General features: G+C 41.9%; 1 protein-coding gene across 12 annotated transcripts in view; it reads left to right on the top strand.

Annotated features, from left to right (window-relative positions):
• Positions 1–19,780, top strand: part of MYLK (myosin light chain kinase) — a 226,987-nt gene that overhangs the window by 185,281 nt on the left and 21,926 nt on the right. For all 12 annotated transcript variants that reach the window (XM_068949081.1, XM_068949083.1, XM_068949087.1 and 9 more), the window contains 4 exons: positions 11,236–11,538; positions 15,202–15,234; positions 15,333–15,426; positions 16,749–16,952. In XM_068949081.1, coding sequence (XP_068805182.1) covers positions 11,236–11,538; positions 15,202–15,234; positions 15,333–15,426; positions 16,749–16,952 — 634 coding nt within the window. The remainder of the gene's footprint in view (positions 1–11,235; positions 11,539–15,201; positions 15,235–15,332; positions 15,427–16,748; positions 16,953–19,780) is intronic.

Raw genomic sequence — 19,780 nt, 5'->3', positions numbered from 1 at the left:
CTCTGAAGTCTGAATAGGGAAGATGTACTTCTCTAAAACCAGTGAGCTTTTAATCTACTAAACCTCATCCTTAGCACTGAGTTCTCATCTGTGTATCCCTTTCTGTTCCCTCCAAAGTACTAGGAAGGAACTCGCCCTCCCTGTCCTGATCCCTATTCATAACAAGGGTTTATGCAGAAAGCCAATGCTACACATCGACTTTGTTTGCCTCAGCTATATATAATAAGACTGTAACCTCTGTGTGATCTGCCTCCCCATAAGATTACTGATTAAAAGGCACACCCACGTATATGCTGTGTACTCAAAACACTGCTGCCTGACCACAGTACATAACTGACTCTTGAACGTGTTGAGCGAAACTATAAATATAGAACATCTGCTCTCCGGAAAGAGTGTGTTTGAGCTGACCTAGAGCTGCGTTTCTCAAAAAGCTAGCTAACAAACAGGCTTGTCTGGTTTGAGTTTTAACAAATTAATGACATTTGTTAAAATACGAAATGAAATAGATAAGGAAATAAAACAGTAATTTTTTATGATTACTTTTTACAACTGTGTGGGTTGCAAAGTCTTCATGCTCATGTGCAAGTTTCTCATGTGAAAGGCTCCAATAAGCATTTCCCAAATTAAAATTGGACTGTAGCACATGACAGGGAACATGTTGCCCAGAAGGGCTGTGCCATCTCCATCCTGGGAGGTATTCAAGTCTAGACTGCATAAACATCTGAGCAACCTGGTCTGACCTCCTAGCTGAGCAGAAGGTCTAACAACCTCCTGATTTAAGGCCTAAGTCTTAGACAATAAACCATAGCTGGACATTTGAATGATTTTTAGGAAAAAAAGAAAATAAAAGAAACAAGATAAAAGAAAAATGCCTCCCCTCTATTCCTTTGATGAATTTTCTCCTCCAGTCTTAAATCAAACTGCCCAAACTGTCATATTCAGCAGTCATATTCAACATTTCAACTATGAGCTTAATTAAACCATGGAGGGATTCTGCCATTTAAGGCGTTTGAATAGTATAATGCTGTTTGATTCAGTTTTGGCCATGGGAAAAGCTGCTCTTGAAAGAAGCCCAGCTTTGAATTATTCTAAGGATTTTTCTTTCCTTCATGATTTTAATGAATAGCCATGATAAAACTTTTATTAACCCAACCTCTGGTGTGACCTGTTTGCGGTCCACACACCAGGTGCACAGTATCTAGACAGATTAGAGGGGAATCCTGTTAACTGGGGATAGGTAGTGCGGTGTGGTGATGAGTGCACAGGACTAAGCCACAAGCAGTGAGCCTTGAGCTTAACGCTGATTTATTGTGTAACTTTGGGCCTGTATAAGCTAATAGTACTGGGAGACCTGCCGCAGAAGTGTGACATCCAAGTTAAGTAATCTCTTCTCTTAAAGGGAAGGCTGCTTCCAAAATGGCCATGTAGAGTTCTCTATTGTTACTGAAAGATTAGCTCTCTCAAATAAGCAATTTCATTAGCTGAATGATCTCTCTGGAGAGATTTTGCAACATGTTTCTGCTCCAAATCCAAAACAGCCTTTTGTGGGACCCAGCTAATGATTTACAGCAAACGCTGGATCAGATTGAAGGGCTTTTTTTTGTGTGTGTCCAAAGCTGTATTAAATGAGCCAGTGATGAGGCTGAGTGTGAGATAAGGCTGATTCAGGAAAGGTAGAGTCCTCACTCCACAGTGATAGCAAGGAGTAGTCATTCCTGTCATGCCATATTTTGGCTGCATATAGGTAAATAATCAAATTGCTGCTTCTGAACATTTTAGCTATGTGACAGGAATACCTCAATCCATCCCCTCTTAGGAAAAAGGAACTTTGTCATCATACTGGCTAAGGCTGGTTACAATGAAAAAAGAGTCAAAAGAATAACAGAGTACTTAAGAAGGAGAATTTGACCTTTGAGAAGGTCTGTTCTGTGCCTCTGCCACAAGCTTCCTTCATGATTTTAAGCATCCTGCTTAGTGCTTCCAGGCCCAGATACAGGGGAATTCTGAAGCTCAGTGTTTGCTGCGAATGTTAGATATCAGTGACGGCTTTTACCTTTTCAAATACAGAAATAGGAAAATATATACTACCTATGTGGGGGCTCATTTTGTTCAACCTTTTTTCGTCCTTTAGATTGGTATTGGTTCTGGTGTGGTATTGTATAAAAACAAAATAGAGCTCTAAGATAAATGCAGAAGAATAAGAGCAGTATTATTAAACCCCAGCAGAGACCTAGAGATGGTTGTTATGGCATTTTTATTACACTAAACAGTTGTGCACATACTGTGCACTCTGAGTCCTCCTCATACATTATTGAACAGTGATAAACCAAGTACTTAAGTATACTTATATATAAGCATGTTGCACACAGACATGCAAGTAGAATAACGTGACTGCATTAAATAATACCTGCTTTTCTGCCTGATGTTATGATTTGGGATGGAGATGTTATTTTCTGTGAGGAAATTGTTGTTTCCATGTCTTTAGCAGAATCCATATTCACAGTCTTTCCAAGCAAAAATGAGAAAATTCAAGTTTAGCTTTAGAATAAGATCTGATCATGCACTAACTCCAATAGTCACTGAATATAGTGGTAGGTTTATTAATTGCTTATACAGAGGTCTTGGGTTCAACAAGCGATGTATATGCATGCTATGTTAACATTAGTTCTTTGCCCTTATGCTCTACTGTAAGGAAATGTAACATTTAACAGTGGTGCTTTCAGCATTTTCTATGAGTCCCTGAGACCTCTGGCTCAGCGCAGGCGGCTAAGACTGAATGGATCCATTGAGGGACAGAAACTGGATGTTCCCCATCTGCAAAAGCACATGCAGACTTTTGTGATACTGAAGCAGAACAACCAAAGGTTTTTCTACAGAGATGACTACAGCTCTGAAGCGTTAACATGAACGCTTCTGAAATGTCCTTTATCATCTTCTGAGAAGCATCAGATTGTATCTTACAATGGCCATGTGATTCCCTGTTTATAGCTAGGGCTGAGAATGCAGTGAATTTCCTAAGCTGATGTGGGTGGACTTGGCCTCTAACCTTTGGCCTTTTAAATTCCTCTGGATTGCGGGAGGATTTTTGTCACCAGCTTTCCGGTTAAAGAGCAACTAGACTGATGGTTCAGGAAGGGACGTTTATGTTGTTGTTGTTGCTGCATGGTGTTGTAATCTCCACTGTCAGCGTCCCCTCTAATGCTTGGTGACTAGATTACTCTGCAGCCATATCAAAACTACATTTTTATAGAAAGATAATAGTGCATCAAGGAAAAAACAACTTAGGTTGCCTAACAGCAATGCCAGTTCCCTGATGCAGAATGATTCCCTGAAGGACCATCCCGTTTGTGTCGTGACTGTGAGGAGAAATTCCAGCAGAACACTCTGCTTATTTATTTTTCCTGATATTCACCTTCACCTTTCTTCTAGTAGAGAAAAGGAAGCATCATCACAATATTTTTCACAATAAGCTTCCTGTATTTTACCTGTTATTGAATGCTAGGGATTTCTTTAGGTACAAAGGCTAGTGGTTCCTGTTCTGCACATGAACAGGGTGTTCCTAGGACCCACGCTTACCCCGGTGGAGACTTGGCATCTGCTTACAGTCTTACTGGAGCAAGCCCTAAAATGTATTCTGCCTTTCAGCAGACAGGTATCAGAGCTCTAATTCAATGAGTTATCAAACCGGATTCCTAATGCGTGGCATATGAGTAATCCGCATAGCTTGTTGACTTAGGCGCAGGAACAGATGGTTTAGAAAAAGGGCTCCTGAGAATGCATTAAATATTTGCTTGTTCCATTAGGCCAGTGGCAGGAGGAGATGTTCTTGTGATGAGGGCATATGCGTGGGAGTGGTGAGCTCTGGTTTCGTTCCCAGCTCCATCCTCCTGCCTGTCCTTGGGTGAGGTCATTTTACTCGTTATGCCCCAGTCACCCCATTGGCAAAGTGGGGATCACAGTATGAAGTGCTGCTGCGGGTCTCCAGTGTTTGTGAGTTGCTTTATCTGCAGCTCTCAGAAGTGCAGTCTTTAAATAATGTCGTTTTAGGTCAAAACTGCGGAGAGAGGCAAGAAGGGGTCCAGCTTTTGAGCTGCCCACTCTCTTGCAGGGTTACATGTAGAGGAGCCTAGAGCGGGTCTGCAGTGTGTGCTGCCGGGCCGGGCTGGATTGCAAATTGTGCCTGAGCTCAGGGTGGGGGCTGCCCTGGGCTGGGCTAACAAGCCTTGTCCATGCGGCGCTGGGCTCCCGCTGCGGGGGCTGCTTCGTTAGGGGAAACTTCTGTTCGTTTCATCTTCTCTTACTTTGTGGGAGAACACAGGTGTTTGTTTCCAGTTTAATATTATGCTAAGCCTATGGGGCGTTAACATCCAGAAGGCTGTTAAAGGGTGTCAATACCTTTACTTACAGCATTTCTCTGCCTTGGAAAAAAAGCTGCAGGGCATAGTTTTCCAAGCGAAGCAGAGAGGTCTGCCGTGACCCCAAGCCCTGTCAGCAATAATGTAGAGTTCAGTTATGACCTTTTATGGTTTCGCTTTTCTCCTGCTGATAAATTTCAAATGAAGCCTTTGCCAGTGCTGTCGGCATGGACAGTGTTCAACTGGCTTTAGCAGCATATTAAATACCTTCTCTGGCTAAACAGCTTGTGGAATGGAATTAAATTGTTTCTTTCTGTCTGTTCTTCATCTGGCAGACAAATATCACGATAGCTAATAATAGTATTATACAGTAATATGATAACTGGATTTAGAAAGAAACCAAACCAACTTTGTGAACAGATGAAGAAAACTGTTTCGGAGATGTTGCTTCAGTGCTGTCTCTGAAAAAGAACAATGTCCTTTCTTTCCCCGGGGCTATGGTTATGTTGTTCTCCGTTTTCAGCGGGTTTCTGCTGCCACAGTGTTGCTGCTTAAGCGTCCGCCAGAGCCCTGCAAGCTCTTAGTGCGCGGCAAGCCCTGTCTCCTCGCTCGGGCTCAGTCTGGCCCTCACATCAAATAGCCGAACAATTTCCATTTGCCTGCGCTCTGAGTTAGATAAGGAGAACGCTGCCTTTTTTGGTCTCCTGGAATGGGGCTTGTGTTCTGCAGACTCTGCACATGGAGCCTCTTTGAGAAGCCAGTGAGATGCGGGTGACAGCGGTTTCATGGTACGTGGGTGTCCTGTATGAGCCGTGGGTTTGCCACCTCTGCAGAAGGAGAGAAAGTCCCTTTACTTATCGGGAGGAATTTCGAGTTAAACACCACTGAAAAGAAGGCAAGGGCCTCGAGTGAAGCTTGTCTCATAACTAATAATGATGTAAAGGCCAAACATGCTTATGCTTTATGCTTCTCAGTGCTCAGAGTGTACAAACACAGATTAATTAAAGGTTACTCCAGGCTGTATATCGAAACCTGTTTACCAAAATACCTCTGAGAATTTGTCTGAGGAAGAAGTGCAGCTGAATCCAATTTGGGAGTAAATAGGAAGTGTGCATTTCAGTCCCAGTATGGTCTTAAATGTGGCTCCTACCCTTCAGTGGGGCTAGCTCATGACTTTACCATCTGCCCTAAGGAGCACGTGCCACAGAGAATAAATCGGCACCAGACCACCTTGCCTGCTCCTCCTTGCTTTGGGGAAGGGATAGTCTATGTCTGTCTGTATTGGGGAGCAGTTTTTTTCTTTCCCTTTTTTTTTTTTTTTAAAATCTGTGCCTAGTTTGCTGGAGCATGGAGAAAAGCCTTCCTTCTCCTCGCCCCACTCGCATCTTGCTCGCATATTCAGGGCATGTCATATGAGTTGCTGCTGCTCCTTCCCCTGTGCCATTAGTCTCAGTGACTTTAGGCAGTCCCTACGCTGCTGTGTAGAGCAGTGCCCAGGGCGGCAGGCTTGAGGCCAGGTTAGCTGCTTTGTCCATCTTCCCTGCCTGCAGCCTTTGGAGCCAGCTCGGGGGCAGCCCTCCTGGTATTCCTAAAGAGATTGCCTAGGGAGCTCTGTGCTTGAGTCCCCTTTAGCATTTAGTTCTCCAGCCTCCAGTGATCCTGTTAGCCTTTGCAGTTATAATATTAGGCAAATAAGGTAATCGTGCATCCTGGCAAAAGCGGTATAGGTACTGTCTGCTACAAAGGACGATGGAGTTTGTAAGATGCTGACCAAGTTCAGCAGACACTGTGTGGGGGCAGCTAATTTGACTGTGATAATCTAGATTATTATAAAGCTTAGGTAACTCTTGGTTTGAGCCTTATATGCATGCTGTGAGTTAGACAAGGCTAGAGTACCCCTAGTTTCATCTAGTTAAGACATCCAGTTGTGGAAAACGTGCACATCTATTTTCTTTTGTTGCATAAAATAGTGAAGCTGAAGTTAGAGCTCTGTATTTTAAATTAATTGCTTCCCCTTTGGAAATACATTCATATGGAAATGTTGAAAAAGAGCAGCATATTTTTTGGGTGCACTCCCTTCCTTCTAGTTCCTGTTTTGGATTGTGGCTATGGCTTGGTCCAGAACAGGAAGTACCAAACTGTGGTCCAGTGGAGCTGATGTACAGTCCTCACAGTATAAGCCTAAATGTAAAGACTGTTTGTGTATGTAAAGCACTGCACATGACATGCCAATGAAAGATTGAAGATAGCCAGCTCAAGGACACTAATGGTATATATTACACAGTAAAACAGAAGGACAAAATAGAGAATTGTGCTTGACTTCTGCACCCTTTCTTAACCCACTGGATATTTTTATTGGAAGCAGTTAATTATGGTGATAGAGATTTCATATTCCAGAAGGGAATGCAGTTTGGCAAAATGTCCTCGCTTTCAATACAGACAGATGAATACATGGTAACCTTTTAAATCCCCATGGAATAAACTATTGAGAAACAAAACAGAGCCACGAAGAGACCATCTGCAAATTTTCTGAATGTGCAGAGCTATAGATTACCGTACAGTCTGATACCAAATAATTTTTAAGCATGGTAAAATGCAATTTGGAGAGATGCGTACATCTGTCATATTAAGAAGGTGCAAAGATTAGGCTGTCTTTCTTGTTTATGGTCTTCAATAGCAGCTACTACTCAGTATTTATATGTTAAGCAGATCTGCAAGCAGCAGTACATGGTAGACTTCAAACAAAAACGTGTGTCCTTCTGGCTCAAGAGGGTCCAGCCAGGGCTGTAGGTTTTCTTCTTTCCTTCTGGGCAAAATTTATGAGAAAAGTGGAAGCATTCCCAAGGCTGGCAGATACTAGATTAAACCGTATAGCATTTTCTTTACAGCTAAAGTCTCTTTGGCTGTGAATGTTTTCTCTCTAGCACTCACATACTGAAGCCTTGCTTTTGTAAGCTATCAAAACGCATTCCAGTTATCTAGGTGAGTCATGGAAGGAGAGGTCACTAAGGTAGCTGTGCCCTAGGCAACTGATAAGTGATGTCCCTACCCCATTTGAAAACAGAAGTGTGCTGAAAGTCAGCAAAGAGAGACTGCGTATTCGCGTCCTGCCTGGGAAGCAGGCTGCAATGCTCTGCACAGGCCGAAATAGATGCATTTTTTCCTCCTCCATGTAAAACTAAGTATCGTGATCTAGTCAAAAGCTGTCAGACAAATGGATCTCTGTAGCCTAGTCTTTTGTTTGAAACAAGGGCTTAGTATTACAGCAGGCTAACTTTTTTTTTTTTTTTTTTTTTTGGATTAAAGAAGCACGTACTGCTTGACTGTTCACGTTTAGCTATGTGCGTGGCAGGAGCTGGAGAATCTGCACCACTTTGACAAACCCGAACAGATGCCTTTGGAGGGTGATAGACTATTGGCTCAGCTTTTTCTTCAAAGTATTTTCTTTTGCTCTGAGGAACTGCTCTGTTCTGTTTGGATTTAGGATAAGTCAGCTGTTAGTCATCCAAGTTCTTATATCTGCATCGTGACATAACGCAACGATGACTGTATAGGAGGAAAACAAGACACAGAGCTAAGTATTGCTCTTCTGTGTAGTTTTTGAAGAGGACAGAGGCAGTAGGGTTTCGCATGAGGTTTCCCTGGCTGATGATCTGTAGTGAACAGAAGTTGGTTATCCCTGCTCTTAGGACAGGGACTGAAACCACCTAGTCCCAGCTCCCTGGTGCCTGGTGCAGGACACTATGGTGGTGCCGACACCGCGAGTGAGGGCAGTGTTGAATTCTCACTTCTTGCAGCTCTGAGGAGGCTGAGGCAATACCAGTGCAGGGAAGAGGGGTGCTGCCGTTTAGGCACCAGGAGATTGAGATTCAGTTCTCATTTTTGTCACAGTCATTATTTCTAATCTTGGACAAATCACTGAACCCCTCTGTGATCCAGCTCACAATATCTAAACTGTAAATTCATGCTTGTTGGTAGTCCCTCTTATTTTTCCAGAGAATGCGGCCAGTAAAATATGACAACTAAGCAGGGCAATGAGCCATTACAGAGGTTAAGGACATCTAGTCTCTGAAACTTGTGTTTGACTAGGGGGACACTGTATAATGATGGCCCCTAGCGGAACAGCGTTTTAAGGATTGCCAAAATGATTAAAGATAACCTACATCTAAATGGCTCTTTCTCTTCTGCCTGGGCATCTCATGCTGAATGCAGGTGAAAATCCTTGGTGTCCATCTCTCTTCCTCCTTATATTCCTCATCTCTTTCCTTATATTGGGAAGTTATAGACCTTTCATATATTTCAGTTCCGGGGGTAGATGGATTTCTAGTGACCATTGTATTAAAAAGAATTACATAAGTGAGATTTTTCAGAGAAGCTGTTTGTCAACAGAACAAAACCAACTCTTCTATCGACTTACGCGCTCTAGAAGGAGGACTGGCCTGTTTCAGAGAATGAACTGATCTGAATATTTTGGTGTCCTGACTGGGTTAGGCTATCCAGTTTTCCCTCTCTTTGATTAAAATCACAGCAGTCAGAGGAGACATCCCTCTGTCCAAGAACTGAAGGCATGCCTGTGGCAAGCTGTGGCCATTTCTGTCTGCTCAGGGATTTTCCTAGGCATGATAATTTGAATGTGGAGGGATAACTAATGTAGTCTACCACAGTAAGCCTTTGATCAAAGGCAGCAGTTTTCATCAAGTATTTGGATTTTTTTTTTTTATTACTGAGCAAGTGGCTGTATTTTTGGATGGCTTGGCAGCTCTGCCTTTCTAAGGAAACTATAATAATGTCCATTAGCAGCAGGCAGTTATTCTTCAGCAGCTTTTATCAGCAAAACAGGACATGCGTATAGCACGGTTTTCTTTTCATCTTAGTTTGTTGAGTTTTGCCACCAGCGATGCTTTCTAAGCCAGGAACACGTGAGCTTCAGAGAATGCATCTGGGATTTTGTGCAGCAGTTACTGTTTTCTATGTCCTAATGATTGTGCGTGCAGCTATGACAGCTACGTGTGATTTTGCAGATCTTCTCATTTGACTGGAAACGGTTCATCACGCCGAGGCCTCTCAGAGCTTTACAAGACTCTGTGCAATATAGCAATGGAGCACTAGAAAAACAAATGCAGGCAAGATTTTATTATACCTTGCCTTATACCTGCAACTCCTTCCTCTTAGAAACCCACTTATGTTGCCTAATGGTTGAATACCTATATAAAAATCCCATTGCCTTGTTTCTGTCCTGTCTGTTCCTCTTTGTTATTTTGAGCACGAGGATGTAGGATGTGCTTGGAAATGCCCAGCTGGATGGTTGCCACTTCAAGCAAAGAACAGTAATGACTGATGAAAAGTTATCTGCCAGATTATTTCAAGTTAATCAAATTAATTAAATTGTGTCTATTGCCCATTGATACAGTGATGTAAACTGGGGTATTTGACAGACGGAAGGTTGAATATTGGTGATTTTCAAGAAAAGGGATAGTAAAACGTTTGTGATAGTTGTTGCTTTGGGCTGGGATTGTCTTCACAACATTTTATTTTCCTGTTCTCTGCCTTTGAAAATCCTGGAATAATTTGCAAAGCTTTGTCTTGTTCTGCATGCTGTATCTGACTGTGCTTTTACTTTGATGTATTAGCTATCGCTCTGGATTTTACCGATCCGTGCCCGGTGTTACCACTGTTTGTATCACCTCACACTTAACTCTGTTTTTTTTCTTTTCATCTTCTATCACTTTATCCTGTTCTTTGACTTCACATTCAGACTTTGGTCACCAGTTCATCCAGATCAACATCATCGTTATTTTGTAGGTTTTGCTAAATTACTTCTGAGAGGATTATTCCGAGGGAAGATACTTTGTTCACTTTAAAGTCTTTGGAAGTGCTTAACTTCCATAATTGTGTTTTTAATAAATAATTTAAAACGTCATCATTTTTCTGTCTTAGGAGAACATTTATTGCAGTAACTCCTTAGTTTAATGATTCAGTTTAATTCTGAGAAAGCCACACAACGGCATGTTTTTTGTATTGTGTGGAAGTTTGCATAATTGGTTGCTCATTTGCGTACCAGTTTCTGGTGATATTGGCTCTGTTGATGCAAATATGGATTTTAGGAGCAAGCCTCTAAGCAGAGAATAGCAGTTCAAAATTTCTATGTTCTGCCTCCCCAACAATATCCAAAATCCACACCAGATAAAATCACAATATTTAATTCAACTTAGAATACCTCATTTCTTTTTACCAAAAACATACTAGGCTTCAAAAAACTGCACGCAGGCAAAGAAGTTCGCTAAATTGTTGACAGGCAAAGTCATCGCTGTTCAAGATCCGGTGTTTCTATGCCAACAAAATGTTTGTGGCCTCCCTGATACGTAGCTGCACTTGGATTAATGACACATTCAGAGGCTGCGAAAGGTTAGCAGTAGCCTTGGCGCATGGCGGCAGCAGAGGGGAGCTGGACTGAGAGAGTCACAGCCAGGGTAACTGTGACAGGGGTGACCCTCGAAGGAAGTTAACCAAGGAAAGATTTGTGCTACTGTGGAAGATTTGATTCCAGTATTTGCAGGCATAGCTGTGACTGGTTTTAGTCTCAATAGTTCCTGTAACGATAGCTGTGAAGGGCGTAGGCTTCAGCATAGCTAAGCAAGATGCCCAGGGTGCTGAACAGCCCATGCTGAGTCCCATGTGGGGTCGGCACCTGCGTTAGCTAATTCAGGTATGTCTGTCCATGCGTGCGGTTGTCCCTTCTTACTGTAGTACAACCCTCCGAGGCAGAGCAATGACATAGAAAGAACCGAGCTGTAAGCTAGGCCCGCTCATGTCCTAATGACAGTCTTACCTCATACTCTCGCTGTTTCATCTAATGTGTTTTGCATATGTGTCTTTGCAGATAAACCAGACCCACCGGCTGGAACACCTTGTGCGTCGGACATACGGAGTTCGTCCCTCACGCTCTCGTGGTACGGCTCCTCTTACGATGGAGGAAGCGCTGTGCAGTCCTACACCGTGGAGATCTGGAACTCAGTGGATAACAAATGGACAGACCTCACTACCTGCCGCAGCACGTCTTTCAATGTGCAGGACCTGCAGGCTGACAGGGAGTACAAATTCCGTGTGCGAGCTGCTAACGTGTATGGCATCAGCGAGCCCAGTCAAGAATCTGAGCTGGTAAAAGTCGGAGAGAAACAAGAAGGTTAGTTTTAAAATGAAAAAAAAAATCTGCATTGCACTACACCATCTCCTAACGCTTCCCCAGGGAGGTCAGGCAGCTCTGCATGCTCTTTTGCACGTGCCTGTGTGCAATGAATGCTTACGCTGGCTGTAAGTGCGCTAACGTCTCGTCACAAGCTTCATTTAGGTGTTCGTGCATGTAAGTTTTCCATACACCTGTTGTGGAAACCTGGCTTCCGAATCCCAAACCCTGCTTTGAGAAAGAACTGATAATTTGCCTTCTTGATTGCTGTCTGTGTACTTGCTGACAAACTTGTGTAGTTCAGTGCAGAGGTAGCAGGAGATGAAACCATTCACGCATAAGTTATAGATTCAGACCTTGCCCAGATGGAAAATGATGTTTCATGGCTTACCTGAAATATACTGGTGGATTCATTACAGTTTATACTGGACACACCATGGAAAAACAAGCCAAAAACACTATCCCAACCTCTGTGCTTGCTGGTAGCCAAGCGCTGAATCTGTAAGTGGAAGCTGAATTAGCCTCTCATTTGTAGAAATAGTTCCTGTTCTTCAAATCCCAGCGTGAGAGAGCATCAAAAGAAAATCCTCTGTTCTGTCGTCCCAGTACATCTATCTGGTGGATTTCGGACTTGTATCCCTTAGAGTATGTTGGTTTTGCAGTATTGTATGAGTGCTAAAAATATTTTTTTAGGATTTTTGAGCTAAGTAGGTAGAATGTTTTTATTCCAGTTGCATGTGCTTGTATAAATATTTTTCAGTATCTTTCACCTTTTATTTTTTGCTTAAGATCATATCAAAGGCCTGATGGGAAGAGCTGGACCGAAAAATAGATATTTAATGAGTATTGTTGTGCACACCCACATCTACCAACAGTACACGGATTATTTTGGTAGTCATGCCACGCTGAAGCCCAAATCTGAGGGAACAAGAACGATGTATTTTGCCGTATTTCCTGTCTTTGGGGACTTGTCTTTGGTGTTGCACCTCTCCCTCGCTATTTCTGTATGCAGGGCTTTGGAGTTTTAAGTGTCTCACATAATCCTTGTGATACTATCTCTTAGTGTCATGGCAAGACAAAATGACAGCAAAGTGGTGCAGCACCATGCAACTGTGTAAACCTCTCAAAAGGTATTTCCAAACAAAAGGCAATCATTTTTCTTCAAGTGCTAAATTGGATGTATTCTGAGAAATTGCTTTCCTCTATTTTACAGATTTTAAAATAAATGCAAATCAAGATGCAGCTTCTCTTCAAAGGGGGGGAAAATAGCATTGAGAATAGCAATAAGATTGGAAGAAAGCTAGGTGGTGCTGGCTCTTCATAATAAAATTCCTTGTGTTTGAATGCCCTCTTTCTTTAGTTGCAGGAGGGACACCTTCTGGAGTTGGGGACCGGGCTTTTCCCTACATTTGCTTTTCCGAGAGCTGACATTAATTCTCCTGAGCCAAAGCAAACAAGTTATTTTTCTTTTTCAGACTAAGAGTTTTCTTACGTAGGTTTTAATGCAGAAAAACTAGAGAGTGTATGAATGGTTGTGACACATATAGAAAACAGCAACAAAGTTGCTTTGGGTGAAAAGAAAATGCCTTCTGTTTTCAGGAGAGTGGCTTGTCTTAGCAGATCTCTGAACGCTAGCACTTCTTGATTTCTATTCTTCATACTAAAGCTAGTATGGAGAAAGGGCAAGTCATTTAAAATCTGATTTTTCAAGCGTGCGGAGCATAGCTTGTGTTCTAATTACAGCCCGTGGAAACTGCATGCGTTCGGCACCTCGGAAAGTCAGGACTTCAAACTGTCCTCTATGTAAACGCTTAGCTGAGTAACTAAGGATTTTTCATTAGTGCCAGAAAGAGTGATTACCGATTTTTGTGCTGAGGTGGCTTGGGCACATCAGCAGTCTCTATCAAATCCCAGTGAAGAAGGGCATGGGAAACTTTTCACTGTGGATTTAGAGAAAAGAGTTACTAAAATAAGGCTGTATGTCACAAAGGATTAAAGCAGACATTGCCATGTTTGAGGAAAACCTGGGACAGTTGACTCACTTCTGAGGAAGATTTTAGCACAGCTACTCAGAGCCTACCCAGCTCAGATATGTTTCATTTATCTAATTTAGGCTTCCACTGGTAGACCAAAATGTTTCTAGCTCATGTCTTGAGTATCGTGCCGCTGCAGAATGGGGAACCGACTTCTTTGTCTAATAGCCGTTTGGCAGGCATAACTACTTGGCAGCGTGGCTGGGATCAGCTCACTCATGCAGCCCTTAAAAGGGGAGGAAAATGTGATGTGCTGTGTGCAAGTGTGGTTTCTAGATGAGGAAGATGTGAGGACAGCTACCATGGAGCGGGGAGGCCCCCCTTCCCTCCCTGCTATTCTAGTATATTAGCTGACGGCAAACCAGCTAGTCTGTGCTGGGGCGTGCGAGGGTTTCCAACCCAGCAGAGAGAGAGAGATGGGCTTTAGTAACCCATTGTATCTACTTCACTGGGTTTGCTGCCAGAATACAGATGCAACATTGTGTGTTGGGTGGTAGAAGAAGGTGAGGGATGAAGCTGGTCCGTTAAATCAAAATGCCTGCATGTCAGACTAGCTGTCTGCTCCCCTTTCACCCTTCCTTTCTGCTATTTTTTGTCAGCTGCCACATGTAACTGAGTAGGTGCATGTAAAGCACCTACCTAACAGTGTCCGGAGTGCCGCATTAATGTATCATAAGATAAATCTCTTGGCACAGTGGGGATAAATGACTTGGCTGGGATTGCACTCCACAGTGGCAAAGTGCAGCTTCAGCAGTTGAAGGGAGAGTTGTTCAGATCACTGAAACCACCTTTGCAGTTTCTCGAATTCCTGGACATAGCCACTGGTCTTAGCAACAAGTCCAAGCAGTATGAGTAGTATAAACAGCACTGTGGCTACAGTCCCTTTCCCCCATACCTGCTGGCCACACAGGGAGCAACACACAAACCAGTGTCACTGACATTTCTTGCACTTGAAAATTTTTAGCAAGACACTCAACTTTCACTCTCCCTTGTGTTACTAGGCTTGCTAACCCCTCTGCCTGCCTTTGAGTACACCTGCAGAACTGAGGCTGCAGTTGGACCTCAGTGATTCCAGACTTCAGCCACGCTCTGGCAAATGTATGGTTTCCAAATTTCCCAGCCTTCCTGAGTCTCAGAAATTTGTCTAGATGATTTGCAAGGCCTCTTGTCATGTACGAGTTAGCTTTAGTTTTGTTTTTCAGTCCCAAAAATGTATTAAAAAGCCAGAAAAGGATTTGTCATTGTACCAGTAATGTAGTTACTGATTGTAATATTTTAAATTTATTTTCCATTTCATTAAGGCATTCTGAAAGCAATTTATTAGATGATTTTGAACTGATTCAGTATGCCTATGTTTCTAATAGAGAGGTAAAATAGCTGAGCACTGCAAAACGCCTGAACTTGATTTATTAAGAAGTGGTGACCAGGCTTTGAATATGTAGTTAATAGAAATATGGAAGTGGTGAACAGATTTGGATTATGAAATTAATGTACAAACTCCCTGACTGCTTTTTTCTGCTTAGCCAGTAGGATCTACCAGTTGCCCATACTCCTGTGAATAATTTGACATTTCTATGTAAGTACCGTATCCTATATAATGAATTAATCATGCCTTTTTTTTTCTTCATAGAGCTTAAAGATGAAGTGGAGCTATCCGATGATGGTAAGCAGTTCATATTTTAGTCAGGACAAATGCAAAGCTGCCTCCTTAATTCATGCTGTATGGAGGTTTTAATCATAGCTCTTAATCCTTATTTATAGAAGGGAAAGAGACAGAGATTGAATATCGGACGGTTACTATCAACACTGAACAAAAAGTTTCAGACGTCTACAATATTGAAGAAAGACTGGGATCGTAAGTACAGTACTGTGCTTTTGAAGACACAGTGTTTTTGAGGCTAGCAGTTGATTAAAAAGATCAGGTGTATTCATTCCTCAATGGTGTCTTGCACTCCTAGCATTTCCCCTGGTCTCCTCTGTTTTAGTAAAAATAGGTTCTAATGTATGTTGGCCTCCAATCTGTAAAGATCCTTTATTCCTATTAATTGATATTTTTAAATAGGCATTACGTGCATTTTTGGCAAGGAAAGGGGAGCCCACATATAAATAAAGCTAGAGGATTTGTTCGTTGTTCTGTGCTCTAAAAGCTAGCTGAAGAAAAGAAGAACACGCTGTGCACTTGCATTTCCATTATATCCATTAGTGATAACAAGATTACCCTGCCCACAAGCTAGAATCTGTGTTGACAGTGGTTATAATCCCAAGAGCATTAATAGTATTGCTCAGGGAAGGTCAGTGATTAACCTGGCTGTGCTTCCCAGTACTCAAGCTCATGGTTGTGTGAATTGCATGCCAGGGATAATCTTTGAGCAATTTGTGCTCCTGGTGGTGCTGAAGGCCAGGGGACTCTGTGTGCTTCTCGTAACAAATCTGCCACTTTGTGTCCTTCTACCTGATGAATGTGTCGCAGAGGTGGAGTGGTGTGGGTACAGCAAATTGAATTAACAGCTCTGAAGCTGAAGCTTCCTAGCATTAGGATTCTGATTTCACCTACATCTTATACATAAGGTGTTTCCTGTCTGGTTCCCCTTCAGAGGGGTAGGGCCAACAGAAAAGCTTGCAGAATGCAGAAAAACTTGAGTTGTATGAAGTGAGATCCTGCAGGAGTCTTTTTTTTTTTAACACTGTTGTATGAAGATGCTAATAGGAATACTGGTTATTAGAAACTAGAGGGATGATCTGGGAGTCTTTGGGCTGCGGTGTGGTATTAATAGTGTATATGTGTGGATGTCTGAACTTAACATGTATGAGTTTTTCAGCTTGTAATATCAGCGTGCAAATACAGTGCTGTGTTTCTACTGTATCTTTGCCGTGTACCAGCCTAAGCTGCCCCAGAATTTCTGGGTGGAAATTCTGGGGCAGCTCTTCCACTGCTGCGGCTCAGCACAGTTCTGTTGATTTTGATAGATTTACAGCAACATTTGCTTTCTGGGGATCTCTCTAGAGATGTTATTCATTAAAAAGTTCTTGCAGGTTGCTCTGCACAAAATCAGTACTTGATATGATGACATTTTTATTTTGGACTGGAGCGGTTGCACTGGAATATTTAGTAAAACGTTGCTATGCATGGTGCATACATTGCAAAAACATGTTATGGAAATAGTTATATATTTTCAGGGGGAAATTTGGACAAGTCTTTAGGCTTGTTGAAAAGAAGACTGGAAAAGTTTGGGCAGGAAAATTTTTCAAAGCATATTCCGCTAAGGAAAAAGAAAACATAAGGGAAGAAATCAGCATCATGAATTGTCTACATCATCCAAAACTTGTCCAATGTGTAGATGCCTTTGAAGAAAAAGCCAACATTGTTATGGTCTTGGAAATGTAAGTATAAAGCAGATCACACTAGCAAAGCTAATAAGGTTGAAAATTTTGTGTATACAAAAATAGCAGCTTACCTAGACACGGGTGAGTGTCAAAAGCTTCAGAGTTTGCAGGGCCTGGATGATGTTTCGCACCTAGTAAGTTTTTCCAGCTATTTACACAAGGTCTTTAAACTGCATAAGTGAATCTGTGGTATGTCTCTTTAAAATCAGGGAAGAAGCATTAAATTGGTTACTGTCTAGTTTGTTTCCTTTTTGATTGAATATGTGTGGTGTTTTTCTGCAGCTTGCTTCTAATGCTAAACTGGGAAGGGGAAAGAAACAAAGTTAGCCACAATTTGGGCTTGGTCTTAGAACCAAAAATTGTTTGAGGACGAGATAATTTAATTGTTAGGCATTTCTAAAAATGTATTGAAGATGCTTGTATCATATTTCACTTAAAACATTGGTCAACTGTCTTTCACAGAGAATTGAATGTTGGTGTAGAACTGATTACAGAAGAGAAAGATAAGCTTAAGAATGCAAATCTCAAACTACACTCTAACAAAATAGTTGATTTTCCATGAAAAATTCACCCAGGCAAATGTAGAGTGCCCAAGAGGCCTTGGGAGCAGTTTAATTTTCCTCAAGTGCAGTATCTAGCTTTTATATTTTAAGAGACCTTAAGGGATTAGTCTGATGAGTTTTTCTTTCGAGATAACATAAATACTCTGACTGCAAAACATTTATTTATAATAAGGGAGTGCTGTCTAGAAATCTCCATAGAGGAACACAGAGAATGTTCTAAAGATGTAGAAAGATTGGTGTACCAGCTGTTTCCAAAAAAACTAATTAAACATGACTTAATCTGCCCCTTATGTTAACACCCACCATTCCCCGTGAGGTTTCAGGTGCAGCAGTTGTAAAAGGGAATATTTCCTCCTTCATCTGAAAGCCATTGCATTCTTCATCCCAAGAGCAATTAAGCAACGCTGAATCTGAAGACAGCCTATATTGCTGTCTTAGGTGTTGCTAACTTATGCGGCAAAATTATCTTCATCCTCCCAAAAACTGTTAGCTTTGTGGTATTTGCTCCACACCATTGTGGAAAATGGCAGAAAAGCACCACAAGAGCAGTACTGTAAAACATCTCACAGGGCTGTGGCTGAGGTATGTTTGTATTTGTAGACAGTAGGTATTTTTTAACTTTCGGAAAAGAGGAGGTTCAGAACACGTTCGTGCACCGGTATTCATTTTAAGAAAAGAATCTGCACGGTGTGGGTCGGAAAGCAATGGTCAAACTTCAAAAGCAATGAGTGTGCATGACCAAAATGACGCCTGCATCATCCGTAACGCACCTGCTTAGTGTAAATCCCGTACTTGTGGCAGCTACAGCTGGAAAGAAAATTAAATCCTCATCTATGCGATGTCTTTCCCAAAAAGTTACACCAGTCACTGTGCTCCTGCCACATCTACTTCATGCACTGTCTGCTGCAAGAAGGAGAAGCAGCTTTTTTGCTGGCTGGAAGTGTAAAACAAGATAGAGGTCGTTAGAAAGAAAAGAGGCTCTGCTCTGCTTGCTTGCCACTTGTCTAGACTAGGCGAAAGCTGCTATTGCATGGGTACGTTTCAGAGACTGAATCCTCGTTATGCAATCTCGGCACTTATGTGCAAGATGGTGCTTTTATATTTAGATTTAGAAGTTGAGCAAGTTGATGACGGTAAAGGAAGGGAACCCTACTTAGCTTGGAATTAGGAGTTGGCAGACCTAATGGAAAACAAGGAAATGTATAAAGAGTTTTGAATAGCATATGGCTTTACACTCCATTAATTTCCCACTGCCAGCAAAGGCTTTTTACTTTAAAAATATATATAAAAATGCAATCAAATTTAAAATAGTTCTGTTACCCAGTCTAATTAAGATGTGATTTTAGGTTGGGGTGGCCACAGTTTCTGGCTTTGGAACCCACATACTGAAATTTCCATAGTGTGGAGAGCCGTAGGAGGAGGGCATCTTCAAGGAGCACGCAGACAGGAGGTAGCAGGTTGTCCCTACGCTGGAGTGGGTTTGGGCACTGAGGCGCTGGCGGGACACATTAATGTCAGATGACCTGGTCACCTCTGCACCATCACAGCCCTGCTGTCACCGAGCTACCATAGTCCCAGTGTGGCAACCACGCTTGGATCGTTAGAGAGCCACTGAGCAATCAATTTCTGTTTTAGGTATTAAGCTAATATTTCCTTGCACACCAACGAAGCTGTAAGACACGTTTTCCAGATTCTTAGTACCCAAGCTTTTCTTCCTTATTCCTGTCAGATTGTAAATATGGACTTCAAATGAGTCAAGCTTACCTGCCATCAGTCTACTTTTACACCAGATTTTAGCAGTTACTGGAGTTTAGCAGCTCCCTCTGCACCCAGATTGGAGCTGTTGCTGAGGAGCCCTTTTGGATTTTCCTTCCTGATAATTACCCTGAATTTTTCATTGTAATTTTATTCCTACATCTTTCTTATATCCTTTTGAACTTTGCCCAGTAATTCCTTTCCCATTTTGGTATTTATTCCATGCCACTATTTTACATGGTTTGATATCATACTTATAATAGATTTTTCTTAGAGAAGTGGTATTTATTAGAGTTTTTGATCATTCATTTTAAATCAAACACTATAGCGATTCGAATAATTTGACATGTCCTTCCTCAAAAACTCTCTCATTTGCCATTTGCTGGAAGTCAGGAACAAAACTCAGTAATTTCCTTTTCAATTACAGCAATGCACCAGTTCCACAACAGATATCTCAGTGGCAACAGAAATCTAATATATATTAGCATTTGTGAATGGCATTCAACG

Source organism: Struthio camelus, chromosome 6 (genome assembly GCF_040807025.1).
Source record: "Struthio camelus isolate bStrCam1 chromosome 6, bStrCam1.hap1, whole genome shotgun sequence".
Lineage (NCBI taxonomy): Eukaryota > Metazoa > Chordata > Aves > Struthioniformes > Struthionidae > Struthio > Struthio camelus.
The sequence above is the reverse complement of the archived record's forward strand: the minus strand, read 5'-3'. Positions and strand labels throughout refer to the sequence as shown.